The following is a 17,396-nucleotide window of genomic DNA, read 5'->3' as shown; positions in this document are numbered from 1 at the left end:
ATGAAACAAATAAACCGTTCGGATCTCCCGCGGTGCAGTGTAACCCTCCATGTGAGAGAATCGCCCACGAAAGTGTATGTCACAGAGCTACCTCCGAAATCTCTTCAAGTGACCTCTGGCTCACACGGTAGCGGGCAGCATTTTTATCATCTACTCTGACGGTAATGTTTGCTGCATGACAAATTAAACCATTATTTACATTTTCAGAGTCACATTAGCTGCAGATCCAAATCTATGATTGAGAGGGGTTCTTTGTGTGTGTGTGTATTTAGTGGTCACCGTGCTGAGACCATCAACTGACTTGAGAATCAGACTTATTCTATCTCTGCTCCTCCCCTTCGTGTCCGGAACTCCTTCCCTTCCTGCCTGCTGCTCATCTTGAACTACGCATCTCTTTGTCCATCTTGGGGGCTTGCGTCCCGGGAAAGCTTCCCATTCCTCTCCCGTTTTCAATGCTTTATATCCTTGACTCCACTTCCATTTCCATGGTGTGCGACCGGTAAAAGAATTGTGTAAATTTCTGTTATTAAAAAAGAACCAATACGAATACAGAACCCTCTGTTAATTAACATTTACTGCCGGTGAATGTTTTCCTACGCGCCGTACGTAGCATAGCAACTGCATTTCACAACTGCAAAGTGTGAAAGGCAGCTTAGGTGTGATTATGTTGCAATGTGCAAACCCGCGCTCGCGAGTTAGAGCTGTAAAATATAAATCCTGGGAATATAAATAGCGATGAGAGAGAGAAATAGCAGCGCTCACTAAATCGTGATTCATTACAGCCGGAGATATTGACATATTTTAGTGAACCGCATTAATCAGATGAGGGATTTGACTTGAAACGTGGTCGACCGCAATTTCAGGAATTCCACGTGTCCTATCTGTGTTACATCACATTTAATGGCACGTCTCTCGCAGCAGCAGCCCCCCCCACCCCCCGCGAGGTGCCCACTCGAACAGCGCGTGGCCAATGCGTGAGCCCATTACAGCGGTGTCGGTGGAACTTGCGCTCACGGCCCAATACAGCTAACAACAAATATATACCATCCCAACAAATATATACCATCCCAATAAAGCTAACAACAAATATATGCAAATGTATATACAAATATATGCAATCCACCGATCACGAACTGACAACCTTCGGAAATGAATAATGCATGGGAGTGCTAACGTCCGTGCATTTCTGGGTAAAGCACCGATATGCATGAGGAATTGGCAGGCAAGAGATGGGCACCGGAGGTCCGTGCATCAGGCTCATCCCGTGTTGGTGCCGGGGCAGTGGCCACTGCTCCTGCATGCGAGTGGGCACCAATCTACCAAACGGCAGAATCTCGGCAACGAATCCACGCACTCGCTCCATGAGACCATCATCACAGCTAAGCTGCCTTTCACACTGTGCAGTTGTGAAATGAAGTTATGCTACGTACGGCGCATAGGAAAACATCCACCAGCAGGAAATGTTCATTGATAGAGGGCTCTGTGTTCGTATTGGTTATTTTTTTGTTAAATGAAATGTACAAATACTTGTGTAAATATCGTCATTACCGTCGGTCTCGATGGAGAGGCACCGCCTGGGTCGGTTCGTAGATGACGAGAGGGCACGAGGGTGCATCGATTCATGGACTGGTATCGATTCTTCAGCGTAGGGTATAAGAATAGAAAAGCATTTGCGCAAGAATCAATGGCATACCTTGACCATCACAGCGGGGGGGGGGGGGGGGGGGGGCTTTCTTACAGCGCTGGATTGGTTCGAGGCTGGAAGTGATCACTTTGCTGCTATCCAAGAAGACGACCTTGGTTTCTGTTGTTGTTGGAGTACTGTTCATGTCGCACCGGCTCAACTGCTCGTGCCGTCAATAAAACTCCCAAAGCGTCTCGTGCGATGACATTAATAAATAAGTGTACTTATTAATTAATGAATTCCCTTCCTCTCGCCGAACAGCGTAAACCACCGCGATTGAACCAAACAAACGAGGCACAGTGTGGCAGTGGTGCACAAGCACAACTTAACAAGAGCCCCCAACATCCATATTCGCCTTCGTCGCCTCGTGGCATAAACGCTGCTTCATCGCATCAAACATATCTAGCTGACATTTCGGGCAATGACCCTTTTTCAGGGCAAAAAGATTGACTGAAAGATCAGTTTAGCACGTAGGATATCGCGACCAATATTATTCATAGTAAAGTTTTTGGGTTTAGATCGCGTTATTTATAAATGTGTCGTAACCAGGGGCGGTTTCTTCATTAGGGCGATTGGGCGACGCACCACCAATGTGTGAAAGGGACTTTTTCAATCACATTAACAATCTCATTCAACCACAGAGCTATGCTAACCGTTACTGTGCCTCTGGATATAGTCCAATCAGCGTCATGTCACGTTCTGTGGAGTACCGCCTCTTTTTGGGCGATTTCACTCCGGCTGAGAATCGCCCCGTGTGGTCCCATAGACTTACATTCAAAGATGTTTTTTTTTCGAAGGGCGGGCGCTGCAATGCATCCTCTATGGCTTCCGGGAGGGCTCGCACTAACGTGCTTACGTCATCATACGTAAGCACGTTTCAGTCAACAAAATTATTTGTCGCCACCTAGTGGAATCTTTAATAAAAGAAACTGAGTGGATTGTAATAGTGAGTATAGAAACAAACAAGATGTATTGTAAGAGTCACTTTATTTTTCATTAATATTAAAGAAGTGAAGTTGCCTTTACATGCTTAAGCTGTTAATTTATCCATTGCATGGGTGGACCTTATCCTTATCAATCATCCAGACATTTGCCCCCCCTGAGAGATTTTGCAGGAGCCGCCACTGGTCGTAACCCTCCACCACCCGACACGGCCAATCAGTAAAAAAGTGTCACGTTGATAAAAAAACAAATAGTTCACTACTTTAGCCCACCGGTGTGTTGAAGAGTGAATCTACAACATTCGAGTACGACGTTTCGCTGGTAATTACATCCAGCATCATCGGGCAATTTGCCAGAACAGTGAAGCCGTCACTTGCTCCCGGTCTTAAATCGAGGCCGTGTCGGGTGGTGGAGGGTTACGACACATTTATAAATAACGCGATCTAACTCAAACCCGTGTATCATGACTGAACGACAGCTGTAAGTTGCACTTCACGCTGTTGGGTTTTCTAAGAGCACGAACATGCAAGCCGAGTTCTACAGGGCAACTCTCTGCGTTGAAGAAGCACCATCAGCTCAATTTAAATTGTTCTGTTCTCAACGGCGATTCATTTTAGCCGGAACATTGCAGAAGGCAGTTCGGGGTAAAAGAAATTCTCACACCACATCCATCTCGCCTTATTTTCTCACGCGTCTGTTCACGTGCTTATAGGAATATAAGGGCACTATTAAACGGGCTGATTGCGGATAGTGCCTTACGCCCCCAAAAATCCCTACTCCAAAGCAGCCTCGCAGCGTTCTGGCAACTATATCGAGTGATAAACTACGCATCGGCCATAAGACGGTGGATAGTTGTTGTTGTGTTTGAGGATAAACGCTGGCAGAAGGCCGCCCGCGGTGTTGGTGACGCGGCGATTGTCGCGACGCGTGAGGCTGCACCCCCCCTCCTCCTCCCCTCATCGGTGCAAAAGAAGTTCAACATACTTACATACAATAACACCGCCTTCAAATAAAAAATAATATGTATGTTGAGTTTTGGAGGCAGTGTTGTTGACAAACAAGTTGCGGTTTTGTTTGTTTTTCTAATTGTGCTTGTACGTCACTGCCAAGGCAGCAGCACCAAATGAACGCGGCCATTTTGACACGAAGGCAAGTCCACTGCGTTTTGCGTAACCGTGAGGCGCAGTCTGTTTGGACTTGATTGTAAACGAGGCGAGGCGACGAGGATGGTTTTTTTTTATCGATTGAAGGAAGCACGACAGGCTGCGGCAGTGTTCTCTGCTGCACTTTGACGTTGAACTCCTCTCTGCTGCACTTTGACGTTGAACTCCCCTCTGATGCCACGCGCGCTCTGCTCACAGGTCGCGGCTATGGAGCGGCAGATATTCGACTTCCTGGGATATCAGTGGGCGCCCATCCTCACCAACTTCTTTCACATCCTCGCCGTCATCCTCGGACTCTTCGGCACCATCCAGTACCGGCACCGCTACATCGCTGTGGTGAGTCTCGAGCCCACGCGTTCGCTTCTCGTGCACAGTCGTAGCGAGAGGCACGTTGGAGGTGGTTTGCCGGGCTGGAGGAATATTTTTGTACGTCCCTCCTGGAGTGCTGTAGGCCCATGACCACAAGTCGTAATTAAAAAGGTATACTTGAGGCAGTGTGCCAGTGCTGGAAATCTCTTTCGAGGCTGCAGTAGGTGGCACGAGACTGGTAGCTGTAGCCATAGCGAGACGCATGACGAAATGTGGTGCGCTGGGCATGAAAACATCTCGTGGCTCACCGGTAGACTGCAATAGACACATGACTAGAAGCCACAGCCATAGCGATGGGTATACTAAATGCCGTGTGCCGGGACTGGCTGTAATTAACGGCTGACCGAGGGCGAGCAGACGGACAGATCGCGTCTTCCTTGTTCTCAAAACGCTCATGTCTCACTCGGCAACACGGCTCCCCGCAGCACGATAAACCCAGGATGTGCAGACGCGGGAACGGGGGGGGGGGCACTCGCTCTCGCCGAGTGATTGTGTTTCCATGGCGAGAGGTAGAAGGCAACTTGTCCCAACTGTTATCAGGGTGAGCAACGTCAGTACATTACGATTAATTAACGCGTGCAATTATTTTACCATCAGTATTTTTTACCATTGCCACACAACGTTTTTTTGGCTGTTGGAGCTGGCGTGGTTGGCACGTTTTATTTATTTTAAAACGCAGAACCAGATGCGCGCCACCTGCACGACTAACGCTGATGAGTAATGCATCGCACGTGGCACAAGTTCCATTCAACCCCAGGAACACAATGGGGAATTTGATTGGACGCTTGATTAAGCAATTATGTACTCACCGCTTTGGGATTGCACGTCATGTGCCCATCAAAACCCAGTTATGTCACTGATTAACAGGCGAAATATTCGGGAATTTTCTGGCCAGTTTGCAATCAACTTCACGGCCGAGTCGAAATCATCCAAATCGCGCTCAATCGACGACTTATCACAACATCAGCTTAAATACGCCCAGGCTCGCCACAGAAGCCAACCTTGAAAATGTACGTGCTATGAAAAGGGCCGTTGCCCGAAACGTTACCTATTATATATGTTTCCTTTTAAGGCCACACAGTGTTATTGACGAATGTGCTTTTTGTTGTTGTTGTTGTTGAAGTGTGCTCTTGTGCACCAATGCAGTCACCACATAAAGTGTTTGGTATAAGAATACGTTTTACCCTTTCTTGCAATAAAACAGTTGTTAAGATGTTCAAACACCAAACAGAAACCTTTTGCAAGGAATCATGTCACTGCATTAACCACACATACTTGTAGTGAACATGCAAACAAAAACTTGCTCTGGTAAGGACCCATGTTGTTAAAGTGTTTGGTGTTGAACCTGGCGACTATACTGCCTGGGGATATCAGGTGTTATAGGCAAGGTGTGGCCAGGAGACGACAGCGCTGAGTGTACCCCCCACGAAATCGTGCTGGATTTTCTCTGGGCCGGTTGGTTTCTTCCTGCATGAAGCCACACTCTCATTCATCGAACCGGCCAAACATCATCCCAATGTAACAGGACCCTCGTAAAAAATATATATATATGTAGTTATGAGACTCAGTGAGGCTTGGCATTTCCATTCCTTAAACAACACGCGCACTTACGTGGCTTAAGTGCCCACTTACGTGGCTTAAGTGCCCAAACACAAAGAAAGGTATTTGTATTCATCTGGCTACTGCCCACGATGCGCGTGCCCTGGCTTTGTAGGAAGAGCGCCCTTAGCTGCGCGTTGACGCTGCATGTACCGAGCTCCGAGAGATTTCCTCAACCCTTCCTTTCAAACGATGTCCCTGCGACCGCAAACGATGCTTAGATGCGTTCGTCTGCACGCGTTGGCTACTGGTCGGCCGATGCCGCTCCGCACGTACAGCACAGGTGATCACATTCGTGAAGAAAATGGTTTTCTTCAGCAGTAGCTGCCCACAAACGCACGCACAGACGCACACACACGCAGGCACATCGGTGAAAATGTTTTAAAGCCAGGAGAAATGTTTTGAAAGACGCGAGCTGTTGGTTTGTAACTAAAATAAAAACGTGCGCATAGGTTTACTGCCTGTAGATGAGAGAGTGTCACGTTCTCTAAGGCGTTTTAAAGTTTGTAAACGTGTTGGCAAATGTGCACAACAATCTTTGGCCATGTGCCTGAACCGATGCAAATAGCGTCGCGAAAAGTTGAGGATCATTGCCAAACGAGACCCAGCAAATCCCTTCCCGTGAACCCCCCCGAAATGATTGGACCCTAATAGCACGGACGCTCATCCTGGACACCGTGGTGCTCGAGTCGGACCTTGATCCTCGTTTAATTGCGAGCGGGCTCCGTGTGAATCATCTCGGTGTGGATGCGTTCCGAATTCGTTGTTTGTCTCCTGCAAGGGGACCAGCGTACACAATGGAGATCTGTAAACAATCGGTGAGAGGTTGCGACGACTCTCTCTCGCTCTCTCGCTCTCTGCACGCGGTGTGGATGCGAAGCCCCCCCGAACAATGCGCCACGAGCGTTGTTTGTCTTTTCTTTCAAAGAGTAAAAGACGTGGGTGCTGAAATTACCTGCGGCAAGGCATTTATGCACGGTAACACCCCGGGCTGTAATAGCTTTCACACTTGGCTCGTTTCATTAACCTTAAAAGCCGGCACTCGCCTGCGAAAAAAGTGCTATTACCGAACCAATGTTAATCTCGGCAATTTGTATGTTGGACATCTCTTAACAATTAGCCGGGCCGTACCGTATCTGCACTCCGTGATAATTTTTAGTCGTATTCTTTTTTGTATATTTGAAGGTCAGCTTACATATTTAATCCCTCGATTTAAACTTAAGTATTGGACTTAAACTTGTGCATTATTATGCATGTTATAAAAATTCTTGCCGGTTAAGCATCAACCCAATCACTTGCAGCATTGAGTAACCCACACGTACAAAGTGCAATTGCGCTCGCCCAGGAAGCTCGCTGGTGGAGAGAGCGGCTCACCATCAGGTTTGCAAGTTCGAATCTTGTTTGGGGCGGGGGGGGTAATGAAAATGGGCACCACGTTGCGGGGAAATCACAAAGGGAGGTGTCCTCTGGCGATACTCTCCTCCGCTCTAGGGATGTGGAATTTCCACCAGGTGATGGGAAACCGCCGATTGGAATAGATTATCTTGCTGGGCATTATTCATGCAACGACTGCCATCGATGACTTCGGGCTATTTCACGAGGCCCTGTCAACCTCTAAACATCAACATTGATATTTCATCTCCAAAACAACAGGCGATTCGTATGCAGCCCCCCTGTTAAGGGATGTCAATTTAGTTTTCTTTTCCTTTCGTTTGTTTTGTCAAATATGCAAGCAGAGTGGAGCGGCTACTGCGGGGAAGCCGAGCAGCGTCCCGTGCTCCCCATTAAGTCGTAGAGTCAAAGGCAATTCCAGGTGGGAAGATTCCGCGATATCAGATTATTCAACGGAGCAAAGGAAAAGGCGGGAAGGTGGGATGCAACGGATGCATCTCGCGGACACGGACATCGCGCTAAGCTAGCAGCGTGTGACCTTGAAGAGTGCACAATCACGGGAGGAGCCCGGTTGATGAAGACTCATCGTCCGTGTCTGTCAAACTGACGCCTCTAATAAGTGTTGTGCTACAATGCAGCCGCCACTGCCGCTGATGATGCGGCTAATATTTGCGAAGGCGTCGTGGGCTTCTCGCAGGAACGCCGGGAAGGGGAGGGGGGCATGATCGCGCTGTGATCTTCTTCTGTGGACGGGAACTTGAACGGATCGCCGGGTTTGATGGAGAGCACAGGGCACGCTGAAGGCAGAACTCCGTACGCCTGGGCCGTGTCGTCAAGCCAAGCAGCCGGTCGCTTGTGTACGTTGATTTTGTTTTATTGCAGCTGCTGAGCGCGGGCACCAAAGGTCGACAATGTCAAAGCGGACAGCAGAAAACAGCTGTTGAATAGAGCGAAGTTCTTGTTGTAAGGTCGTGCAGACAGAGACGATATGGGGAGAGAACTTGAAACAGCAGCAGTGCAAGGGAAGGAGCAGAACGCGTAAAGTTGTGACCTGCAGTATGGTGGTTGAGTGGATGAGTGTTGTTGTTGTGGCCTGCAGTGTGGTGGTTGAGTGGTTGAGTGTAGTTGTTGTGACCTGCAGTGTGGTGGTTGAGTGGATGAGTGTAGTTGTTGTGGCCTGCAGTATGGTGGTTGAGTAGATGAGTGTAGTTGTTGTGACTGGCAGTGTGGTGGTTGAGTGGTTGAGTGTAGTTGTTGTGGCCTGCAGTGTGGTGGTTGAGTGGATGAGTGTAGTTGTTGTGACCTGCAGTGTGGTGGTTGAGTGGTTGAGTGTAGTTGTTGTGGCCTGCAGTGTGGTGGTTGAGTGGATGAGTGTAGTTGTTGTGACCTGCAGTGTGGTGGTTGAGTGGGTGAGTGTAGTTGTTGTGACCTGCAGTGTGGTGGTTGAGTGGATGAGTGTAGCTGTTGTGGCCTGCAGTGTGGTGGTTGAGTGGGTGAGTGTAGTTGTTGTGGCCTGCAGTGTGGTGGTTGAGTGGGTGAGTGTAGTTGTTGTGACCTGCAGTGTGGTGGTTGAGTAGATGAGTGTAGTTGTTGTGACCTGCAGTGTGGTGGTTGAGTGGGTGAGTGTAGTTGTTGTGACCTGCAGTGTGGTGGTTGAGTGGGTGAGTGTAGTTGTTGTGACCTGCAGTGTGGTGGTTGAGTGGATGAGTGTAGTTGTTGTGACCTGCAGTGTGGTGGTTGAGTGGGTGAGTGTAGTTGTTGTGACCTGCAGTGTGGTGGTTGAGTGGGTGAGTGTAGTTGTTGTGACCTGCAGTGTGGTGGTTGAGTGGATGAGTGTAGTTGTTGTGACCTGCAGTGTGGTGGTTGAGTGGGTGAGTGTAGTTGTTGTGACTTGCTGTGTGGTGGTTGAGTGGTTGAGTGTATCTGTTGTTGTGACCTGCAGTGTGGTGGTTGAGTGGATGAGTGTAGTTGTTGTGACCTGCAGTGTGGTGGTTGAGTGGTTGAGTGTAGCTGTTGGGACCTGCAGTGTGGTGGTTGAGTGGGTGAGTGTAGTTGTTGTGACCTGCTGTGTGGTGGTTGAGTGGGTGAGTGTAGTTGTTGTTGTGACCTGCAGTGTGGTGGTTGAGTGTAGTTATTGTGACCTGCAGTGTGGATGAGACGAAACGGTCAGTGTGTGATAGTCCGAGGCCTCAGCGTAGGTGGAGGAATTAACAAGTACGGTTCACGGGAAGAGTAACCATGGCAACAGCAGCAGCAGCACCGATAGAAGAGTGATAAGGAGATGACAGACGGTCAGTAAGCGAGTGGCTGCAGTGAATCAATCACGCTGGCTGCTTTATGTGGTATTCTATCGAGTGCAGTGAGAGAGGCATTCTAAGTCTGGCCCAAGGGATACCTTCATGAGTGTGATAAAAAAAACAGTGAGAAATATTATTACCTTTTAATGTATTTATCCAAATATATCCTCATCGGGTCTCAACACTTTCAGGATGGTTCCTCGTTATGACATTCGGCCATTTATATTTGGTACATGCGAGGGGGGAGACACCTAAATGTCCAAAGCAGATGGGTTCATGAGCCCAAGTTGCTGCACTGCCATATGCTGGCCACGTCGCAGCCCAGCGGGTAGCAAGTCAGGAATCTCACAGACCTGTGCGATCCATCGATTCTTGCCTCCAAAGTTCCGGGTCACAGTCATGCACCACCACCACCACCACCACCGCTGCCCCCCGAGTGTTTGCTGTTGTGGCCGCGTGAAGCACCACAGGGGACGTCGCTTGATCAATGCCGCTGCATGGCAATGTGACGGTTTGTGTTTTCACACGAGACATTTTCAAGAGACTCAGCCAAAGTGAGTCAAACCTAGGTCGAGCCCTGGCGTGTCGCGCTCGGTGAGAATGGCGCACCTCGCTTTAATTCCGATGCGGCGAGAGCGACCGGGTTGTGGGGGCCACAACTCCCAAGATAAATCCGTCTGTGATGGCCGCCTTCCTCTCCGCACCGAACGGGGGGGTGGGGGGGGGTACGGAACTCTCATCCGCCATTTGCGGGAAGATCATTTACGTGCAACGATAAAAATCTAACACTTTAATGGGCGCCCGTGAATAGAGCTTTAAAATGTTCTTTTAGAATGTGGCCACCGAATAAGAAATGTACCCTTTGGAAAATTTTAACGGCGGTATCGCGACTTGTTCAGGTGTACACGTGCGGGAGGCTGAATTGAAATTGAACTTTGCCGAGCCTGCACCGTCATCGGGGGTTTGTGGCAAGGCCACCGCAGTCATTGAACCGCCAGCCACCTTGATGGATGAGACGTAATTGGGTGAGAAAAAAAATACTAACAATTGGTATTAACTGTGACATCGAGCCATTGGGGCTGTTTAAAATGCCCGTCAATCCTTCACCGCTATCTCCATCTGCAGTTTCCACACTGCTGGAAGTGTGGATTTGCCACGAGGTTGCCGACATTTATGGTTCACTGGACTTCAGTCCTGGAGTGATTAGGGCTGTTTCAAAGCCTTCCAGAGTCTTAAAAGTCTTAAGGCTGATATTAAAGGCCATGCGATGATGGACTTTTAAGGTCACCCAGGTGGAGAGTTTAAGAATCTCAGCGGGGAATCCCACCGCATTTTTGCGTCAGAATTGAGATGGGAACGGACGAGCGGCGGTGGCGGCGATGACGATGCTGCGATGGCCCTCAAGTCGCTTACGGTGCCGGCGAGCGCTGTGGCGAAGGTGGCAGTGACACTTCCCGTCGAATGCTCGCCGAGTCCATAACGCGCACAGTGTAACAAGGGACCTTGTAACCCGAGCGTTACCACTCGTGTCCCCCTTGCTCCGGATCGATTGCGACCACCGAATCGTCCTGTCGCTGATTTACGAGCGCGTTGCCCTAATGCAGCGCGACACAGTCTCGTGCCGTGCCGAGCCACACAATTAGCCACCCGGTGCAGAATTAACGACAGGGCTCGGGCAGCGTGAATGCGGTCAAAAACCACCTGTGTGCCGCTTGCGTTCCAAAGGTAATTGCCAAGGCCAATGAGACATCTGGGGAAGAGGCTGTATGATTTATACGCAACAGCTCCGTTCAGCGATTTGAGGTTTGAAAATAATAAATAATAAACCACACATCACACCTCGGTTCATTTTGGCACCAGGACAGATGTAATGGCTTGTTTTCCCAAATCTCACATTTTCCGCAATTCAAAATGGAATTAGAAAAAAAAACGAATTCTCGCAAATTCGGATGAGCGCATCCGCGTATTTCCGTCAGCCTCTGTAATTGTCGCGGCACCGCCATCCCCGCGTGATGCGCTCAGGCGGACGCGGTAGAATGCGCCGCGGCCTGATTATCCCTGAAATATGCAAAGTTGGGTTACTTGTGCCCCGAGATGAATAGCCGCGGGTTAGGTTTTACATACTCGGTACACACAAATAGGTAAGCAAATAAATAAGAACGCGCGCTCTGATGATGTCCGCGCCTCGCTGCACCGTTGCATCTCCTGCACTGGCGGCCTCGCCAGCAAGGCCATTAGCGGTGATGTCCCGATGTTTAACGGCTCAAGTGCCCGGTGTCTATCGGCAGTATTTATTGCAAAAGGCCTCCTCCATTGCTTATTAGCCCAAGTTGTATCCCTGGAGGAGGCCATTATAAATACACCCCCCCTCACCCCCCAGCATGGACTTTACAGAGCTGCCGTCAAACAATATGCGGCAGAGCAAGTCTTTGTTTCTCCGTTAACAAGCGTGCGTCCGTTAACGAGCGTGCGTCCGCTAAGTGTTCGCACATCAGGAAGGGGCCGCGAGAGGCGAGGGCAGTGACGTCACGGAGCAATGACGGCACTCGGCGCTTTTCTCGGCTGAGAAGCTGCAGAGTTTTCCCCGCCCCCCCCCCCTTTTTTTGGCGAAGAAGAGGAATTTGAGACGTCGTAAACAGCGCGCGTTTGCCTCTCATCGTGTCTGACTGCCGGAGCTCAGGGCCGTGTGACGCTCAACGCCCCTCCACGCCAGCAGCGGCGGCTCACGAGGAAGGAAATCTGTCACCATTCGCGCGGTGCAGCGTGCTCTCGCGTGGTTATTCATAGGGATGGATGAATGATTCAAACGTAGATTTATAACCAGGCGAGAGCCCGCCGAAGAGCGTCTCTTTTGCACCCGTCAGAATGTATCCTACAACAACAAGGACAAAACTGTTCAAGAAGAATGTTTAACATGAAATCTATGAAGGAAACACGAGGCGTGAAAACTAATTTGACAACAAAAATATCCCATTCCCCCCCCCCCCCGCCCGCCCTCCCCCAAGGCAGTAGTAGTAAATTGCTGTTAGAGAGTGAATTGGGACGTGCGCTAACCCCAATGGAACATGTGGATGTTTACTTAAATGAGAGCGCAGATTGTGTGTGATGTTATAATTGACGATCGTGTTATTTCAGGAACGCCTCCCCTCAGCCTTAGATGTATTTTGCATGGTTCTGGCGGCAGTTGCTCCCCATCAACGTCTTCATCCACTCCTCCGTACTACACAGCGTCTGTGGGCTGTTGAGTATTTTTTGGTTTTTGTTATCGTGTCAGTCATGCAAAGTGCACCTCAAGACACGCAGGCGGCAAGGCAGCCAGGATCGGCGCCAAACCCCCCCCCCCCCCCCCCAAAGAATGCCCAAGCAGCTCTACGGTCCTATATTGTGATGTTTGGCCAACCCATGACGCTCACAGACACCGGGTAATCGCCTCCTACGAGGCTCGCCATGCACACGCGCACCTCTGCGCAGGTGACGCATTTCGCGAGCGACGCCTCGCGCCAGCTCCTCGACCTCTGCCCCGAAGGGAGTGCCGCTCACGGGCGCCGGCGGAGACCGGCGGCTGGGGTCGCCGGTTCACCCGCTCACGCGATCAGCCGGCGGGCACGGTAATGGTTGGACGAGCTTCGGTCTCTCAACAAGGCTTCCGTGGCTTTAAACTAGCGGCAGCACCGACGGCGCGCGGAGACAGTGATTCTCATTAGTGGGGGGTTTTTTCTATTCTTCTCCTGTACTGATTAACAGCAACAAAAATTATTCAAAGGAGCTGATGAAGCCACCGCTGCTCGAATAAGTGGTTGTGCGGGCGGTGGCGCCATAGCCGTGGCAGCGATCGCTCTCACGAATGCAGATTTGCACCTCCGATTAGCACGGTTAGCTACGTACGGTGCGAGAGAAGTACCAACAGACATGCATGCACGTGTCTCGTCTGTGTCTGTTTCCAGTTTTGCAGTGACTCAACCGCGGTGATTGTCGACATGTCAGCATCGATGTGTGTAAATATATATATAATCATGGTTAATTTACGTTGTCATGGCAGTTGCCGGTTTCAATTCCATCTCTCGCTGCTGCAGTTAAAATAATGGCGCAAGTTTCTTAAGCACCACTATCCCCGCTCGCCCGCCCGTCCATCCGCCCGCCCGCCAGCCTCTGTCCACCGAGAAATGTGTGTGTGTGTGGTGGGGTAGAATGTGGCCCATTCCCACCTATACCGAACAACCCTCTATAGATAATGGGATTTCCCCCTTTTTCCTGGCAACAAAACAGGTGTTGAGATGTTAAAACACCCAACGGAAACCTTTTACAATGAATCATGTCTGCGTTGACCACAATGCTTGTGGTCAGAAAGCAAACAACAAACCCGCTCTGATATCGAGTTCGCTGTAGCGGAGGCCCTTCCACCAGAGAATCGGAAGCTTTATTTACCCTGGAGAAATCCGATGACCTATGAAAGAAACTCTTTTTCTCAGATGTCAAGAGGTGATGTGAGCAAGTAATTGCAGGGCTACACCTTTATCTGTTATACTGCTCCGGTGGTATCTTGTACTGTGTCGAGGACAGTGCAATGAGGTAGGGAATTCACAACGCTGTTGAGAATGACCCACTTTAGGAGCACATTTAATGGCAATATATTTTACCTTGTTCAACATTGTTTTACTCATTACAGCAACGGTGTGTTTGTGTATAACACAAAACATCGTTCACGAATACTTGAAGGCGTGTGCGAATTAAATATTCCATTCATAACGGCTCGTTGTATCGGGATTTAGACGCACACACACACGAGTGTTTACACTCGCGCACGTTTATTTTGTAGTAAAAAAAAGGGCAAAACAAACGACAATTACGAACGTCGAAGGCAATGAGTAAATATGTGGAGGAAATGAGGTCGAGCGCTCGGGGGGGCATTATCAAAAAAAGAAAGTGTAAACAACCCGAGGCGCGCGCGTTCCACTGCAGTTTCATTCATCCACCCTTCTCACGCTGCGAGTCTTGGCCACCGGAGACGTTTGCTCTGGTGCGCGTTAAAGCTCCACGTTGAAGCTCCACGTTGAAGCTCCATGTTGAAGCTCCGTGTTGTAGCTCCGAGTTAAAGCGCCGCTGCTGTGCCGTGTCTCCCGCGCGTGCTCCCTCCGCAGTACGCCCTGTGGCTCGTCTTCTGGGTGACTTGGAACATCTTCATCATCTGCTTCTACCTGGAGGTGGGCGGGCTGACCCGGGTAAGAGATTCCACGCCGCGTCACTGCTCACGGCACCACAACCACAACTACCACAAAGACAAAGATCCCCCATATAGCCTTAATAGACTGTAGGGGCAAGTGCTGTTAGCAAGCACCTATGAAGGCCGGAACGGTACACGAGGGGGTGGGTGGCCAGCACCACGCCCAACCGCCTTTGTCTCCCCAGTGGTGGTGTTACACACCGCACCAGGTACTCATTTGAGGCTGAGTCGACCTAGGGGAGGCCCAGGACCGGTTCAGATAATCGTCACTGGTGTTGGCCGTGAGCAGGAATCGAACCTGTGTAACCGGGTTCATAGCGCAGCGCGCTAACCGCTACACTACCACCACAACCACAACTACCACCACAAGCACCACTACAACCACCACAACCATCGCCGCCGTCGTCACGCGTACGGCGAGCGGCGTTCCGATCGTCCCTCTTCCCTATTTTGTGTTTGTGGAGGCAGCGCCCCTGTTGATTGATGTATTCGAGCCACCGCTTGGCGGGTTGAGATGCGGCGACGACTCCTCGCTCGTGCCGCCTCCTGCACGACGGCGGTGCCGCTCCGCGCGTGCCGCTCGCACGACGGAGCGATGGAGCGTGCGACTGCTCGTGTATTCTGGGACTCGTTTCGCGCCGCACGTAGCCGACGGCGCTTAATCGGAGGTGCGGGAAGTGCGCGTCGCAGGCCATCGAGAGGTGCCGGTGGTTTGGGGAGGCCTTCATGCAGCAGCGGATTGACCATGACCCATGATGATGATGAATATTCGAAGTTTGCCGAGACGTGCAGCACATTTTAAACCACACTTGGATCAAATGTGGTTTGCGTGCACATGTTAAGTAGCGCTGTCCATAACACCGTGTTGCCAGCACGTATAGTTAAGGTCATTTATACTCACAATCCATGACAAGTGGCTTTGTGCTACACACTGCGTCACACGCAACGCCGATCTTTTGTGCTGCAAAATATTCAGAATGCACAAAATGCACAATGTCCAAGCGCACCATTATTTTGTTAATGCTTTCAAACGCCTTTTGTCAAAAGTACTTTTTTTCAGTCACTTAAAAGGAAGGAAATTCATTTTGGCTGGACGTGCCCCCAACCCCCCCTCCCCGCTCCCCGGCCGCAAACCCTCCAGTGAAATTGCCGCAGCGATGCCGAGTCACGTCGCTAAACCGCGCATAATCGCGAAGTGTTTGGTCGCTCGTAAATAGCCGCTTTGCCACTTTAATAGAAGCGGCAATAAATCAGGGCGAGCGTCAAGCTGCGTGCCCGACGAGCCGAGCACGAGCAGCTTTCCCACAATGCCGTGAGGCAGGGACAGCTGGCGGAGGGAGAAAAGTTTTTGTAGAAATTCGAGAATTATTTCTCCCCCCCCCCTTCTTTCAAATTTTTTTTTACGTATATATTAAGCACCTGCTTAAAATTTACTTTGTGACAGCTCAAAAGCCCTGGGCTTCTCAAGAGAATGAGAAATATTTCACACATGTGCGAGAGAATGGCAACGTCGTCACGAGCGAGATAAGGATGGCACAGAAGTATGCATTGCCTCTTTTGCAGCTTCTTGATTCCTCGACGATGCAAAAAATATATATTTAACTTTGGCGGCGGATGCATAATGCAACAGAATAACATCTTAAGCAGCTCCGACTCGCCAAATTGCCCGATGCGAAGATACTAACAGTGTCTCACACCGAGAAGGGGGCATGGATGCGAATTCACTTTTCAACAGATGTAACTTTGAAAATTCATTCTTTAAGTTCTGGAATTGCTAAACGTCGCGTGAAATTGTATGTTTTTGTTTTGACTTTAATCTGCCTGAAGCGTAGGCTGAGAAGAATATTAATTGGGAGTGGGCTTCCTGATTAACAACAACAGCGTACTAGTGCAATGCCATTGTGTTAAGTAGGCGTTTTTTTAATGCAGCATATGTATTGAAAAGCCATAAAGCATTGGTGTAAAATCCAACATTATATCCCATGCTAACATTTAAAGTAATCTATGCGTGAATTGTCATTCTCCCCACGCCGTGTCGGTCATGGGGAGGGGGGGAGGTTGTTGACCATACTTCACCATTCTTGACCACATTATTTGGTGATACTCTTTGGTTCTTTCGGTAAAGTCACGTAGGTATAAAATAAATCACTATTTGGTGATACTTCATCAGCAGGGGTGCACAAGCACAAATAATAACCCTGCACAAAATGATAAAAGTCTGCACGTTAATACCCAGATTTACATCTCCCTCGGTGACATCGTTTCGCCGTCACTTTATTATCACCACGACCTGATTTGCGTCGCCTCAACCCCACACCCACGTCGCTGACAGCATCATCGTCCGTCCTCGTTACCCGTCGCCTCTCACCCTTCGACTCCACCGCCACCACCACCGCCGCCGCCACCACCGCCACCGCCACCACCGCCACCGCTGCCTTACCCTGTGCATCGCTTCCATTGACGTCGTTTCGATATTAGTCGTCGCACCTTTCACGAGCGCATCCCCGACGTAAACCGGGTGTCCCTGTTCGGTGACAGGTGATGTTTTTGGACTGTGCCTCTCTTTTTTTGTTTTGCATAGCACAAAGGGAGGCGATTTGGCTGAGTGGTCAGGGCATCGAGCAGGACTCGTTCAGACATTGCTCCCAACGGCGTTAACCGCGGCCACGCGAATAGAAACTCAAACCCACTCTTTCGATAGCCGACAAATACAAACATCGAGCGAGGGT

General features: G+C 49.9%; 1 protein-coding gene across 3 annotated transcripts in view; it reads left to right on the top strand.

The window, feature by feature from the left end:
* Positions 1-17,396, top strand: part of LOC144932778 (sodium/potassium-transporting ATPase subunit beta-1-interacting protein 3-like) — a 168,967-nt gene that overhangs the window by 112,746 nt on the left and 38,825 nt on the right. For all 3 annotated transcript variants that reach the window (XM_078857224.1, XM_078857225.1, XM_078857226.1), the window contains 2 exons: positions 3,988-4,125; positions 14,585-14,665. In XM_078857224.1, coding sequence (XP_078713350.1) covers positions 3,988-4,125; positions 14,585-14,665 — 219 coding nt within the window. The remainder of the gene's footprint in view (positions 1-3,987; positions 4,126-14,584; positions 14,666-17,396) is intronic.

The sequence above is a fragment of the Lampetra fluviatilis genome, chromosome 5, assembly GCF_964198595.1.
Source record: "Lampetra fluviatilis chromosome 5, kcLamFluv1.1, whole genome shotgun sequence".
Classification (NCBI taxonomy): domain Eukaryota; kingdom Metazoa; phylum Chordata; class Hyperoartia; order Petromyzontiformes; family Petromyzontidae; genus Lampetra; species Lampetra fluviatilis.
The sequence above is the reverse complement of the archived record's forward strand: the minus strand, read 5'-3'. Positions and strand labels throughout refer to the sequence as shown.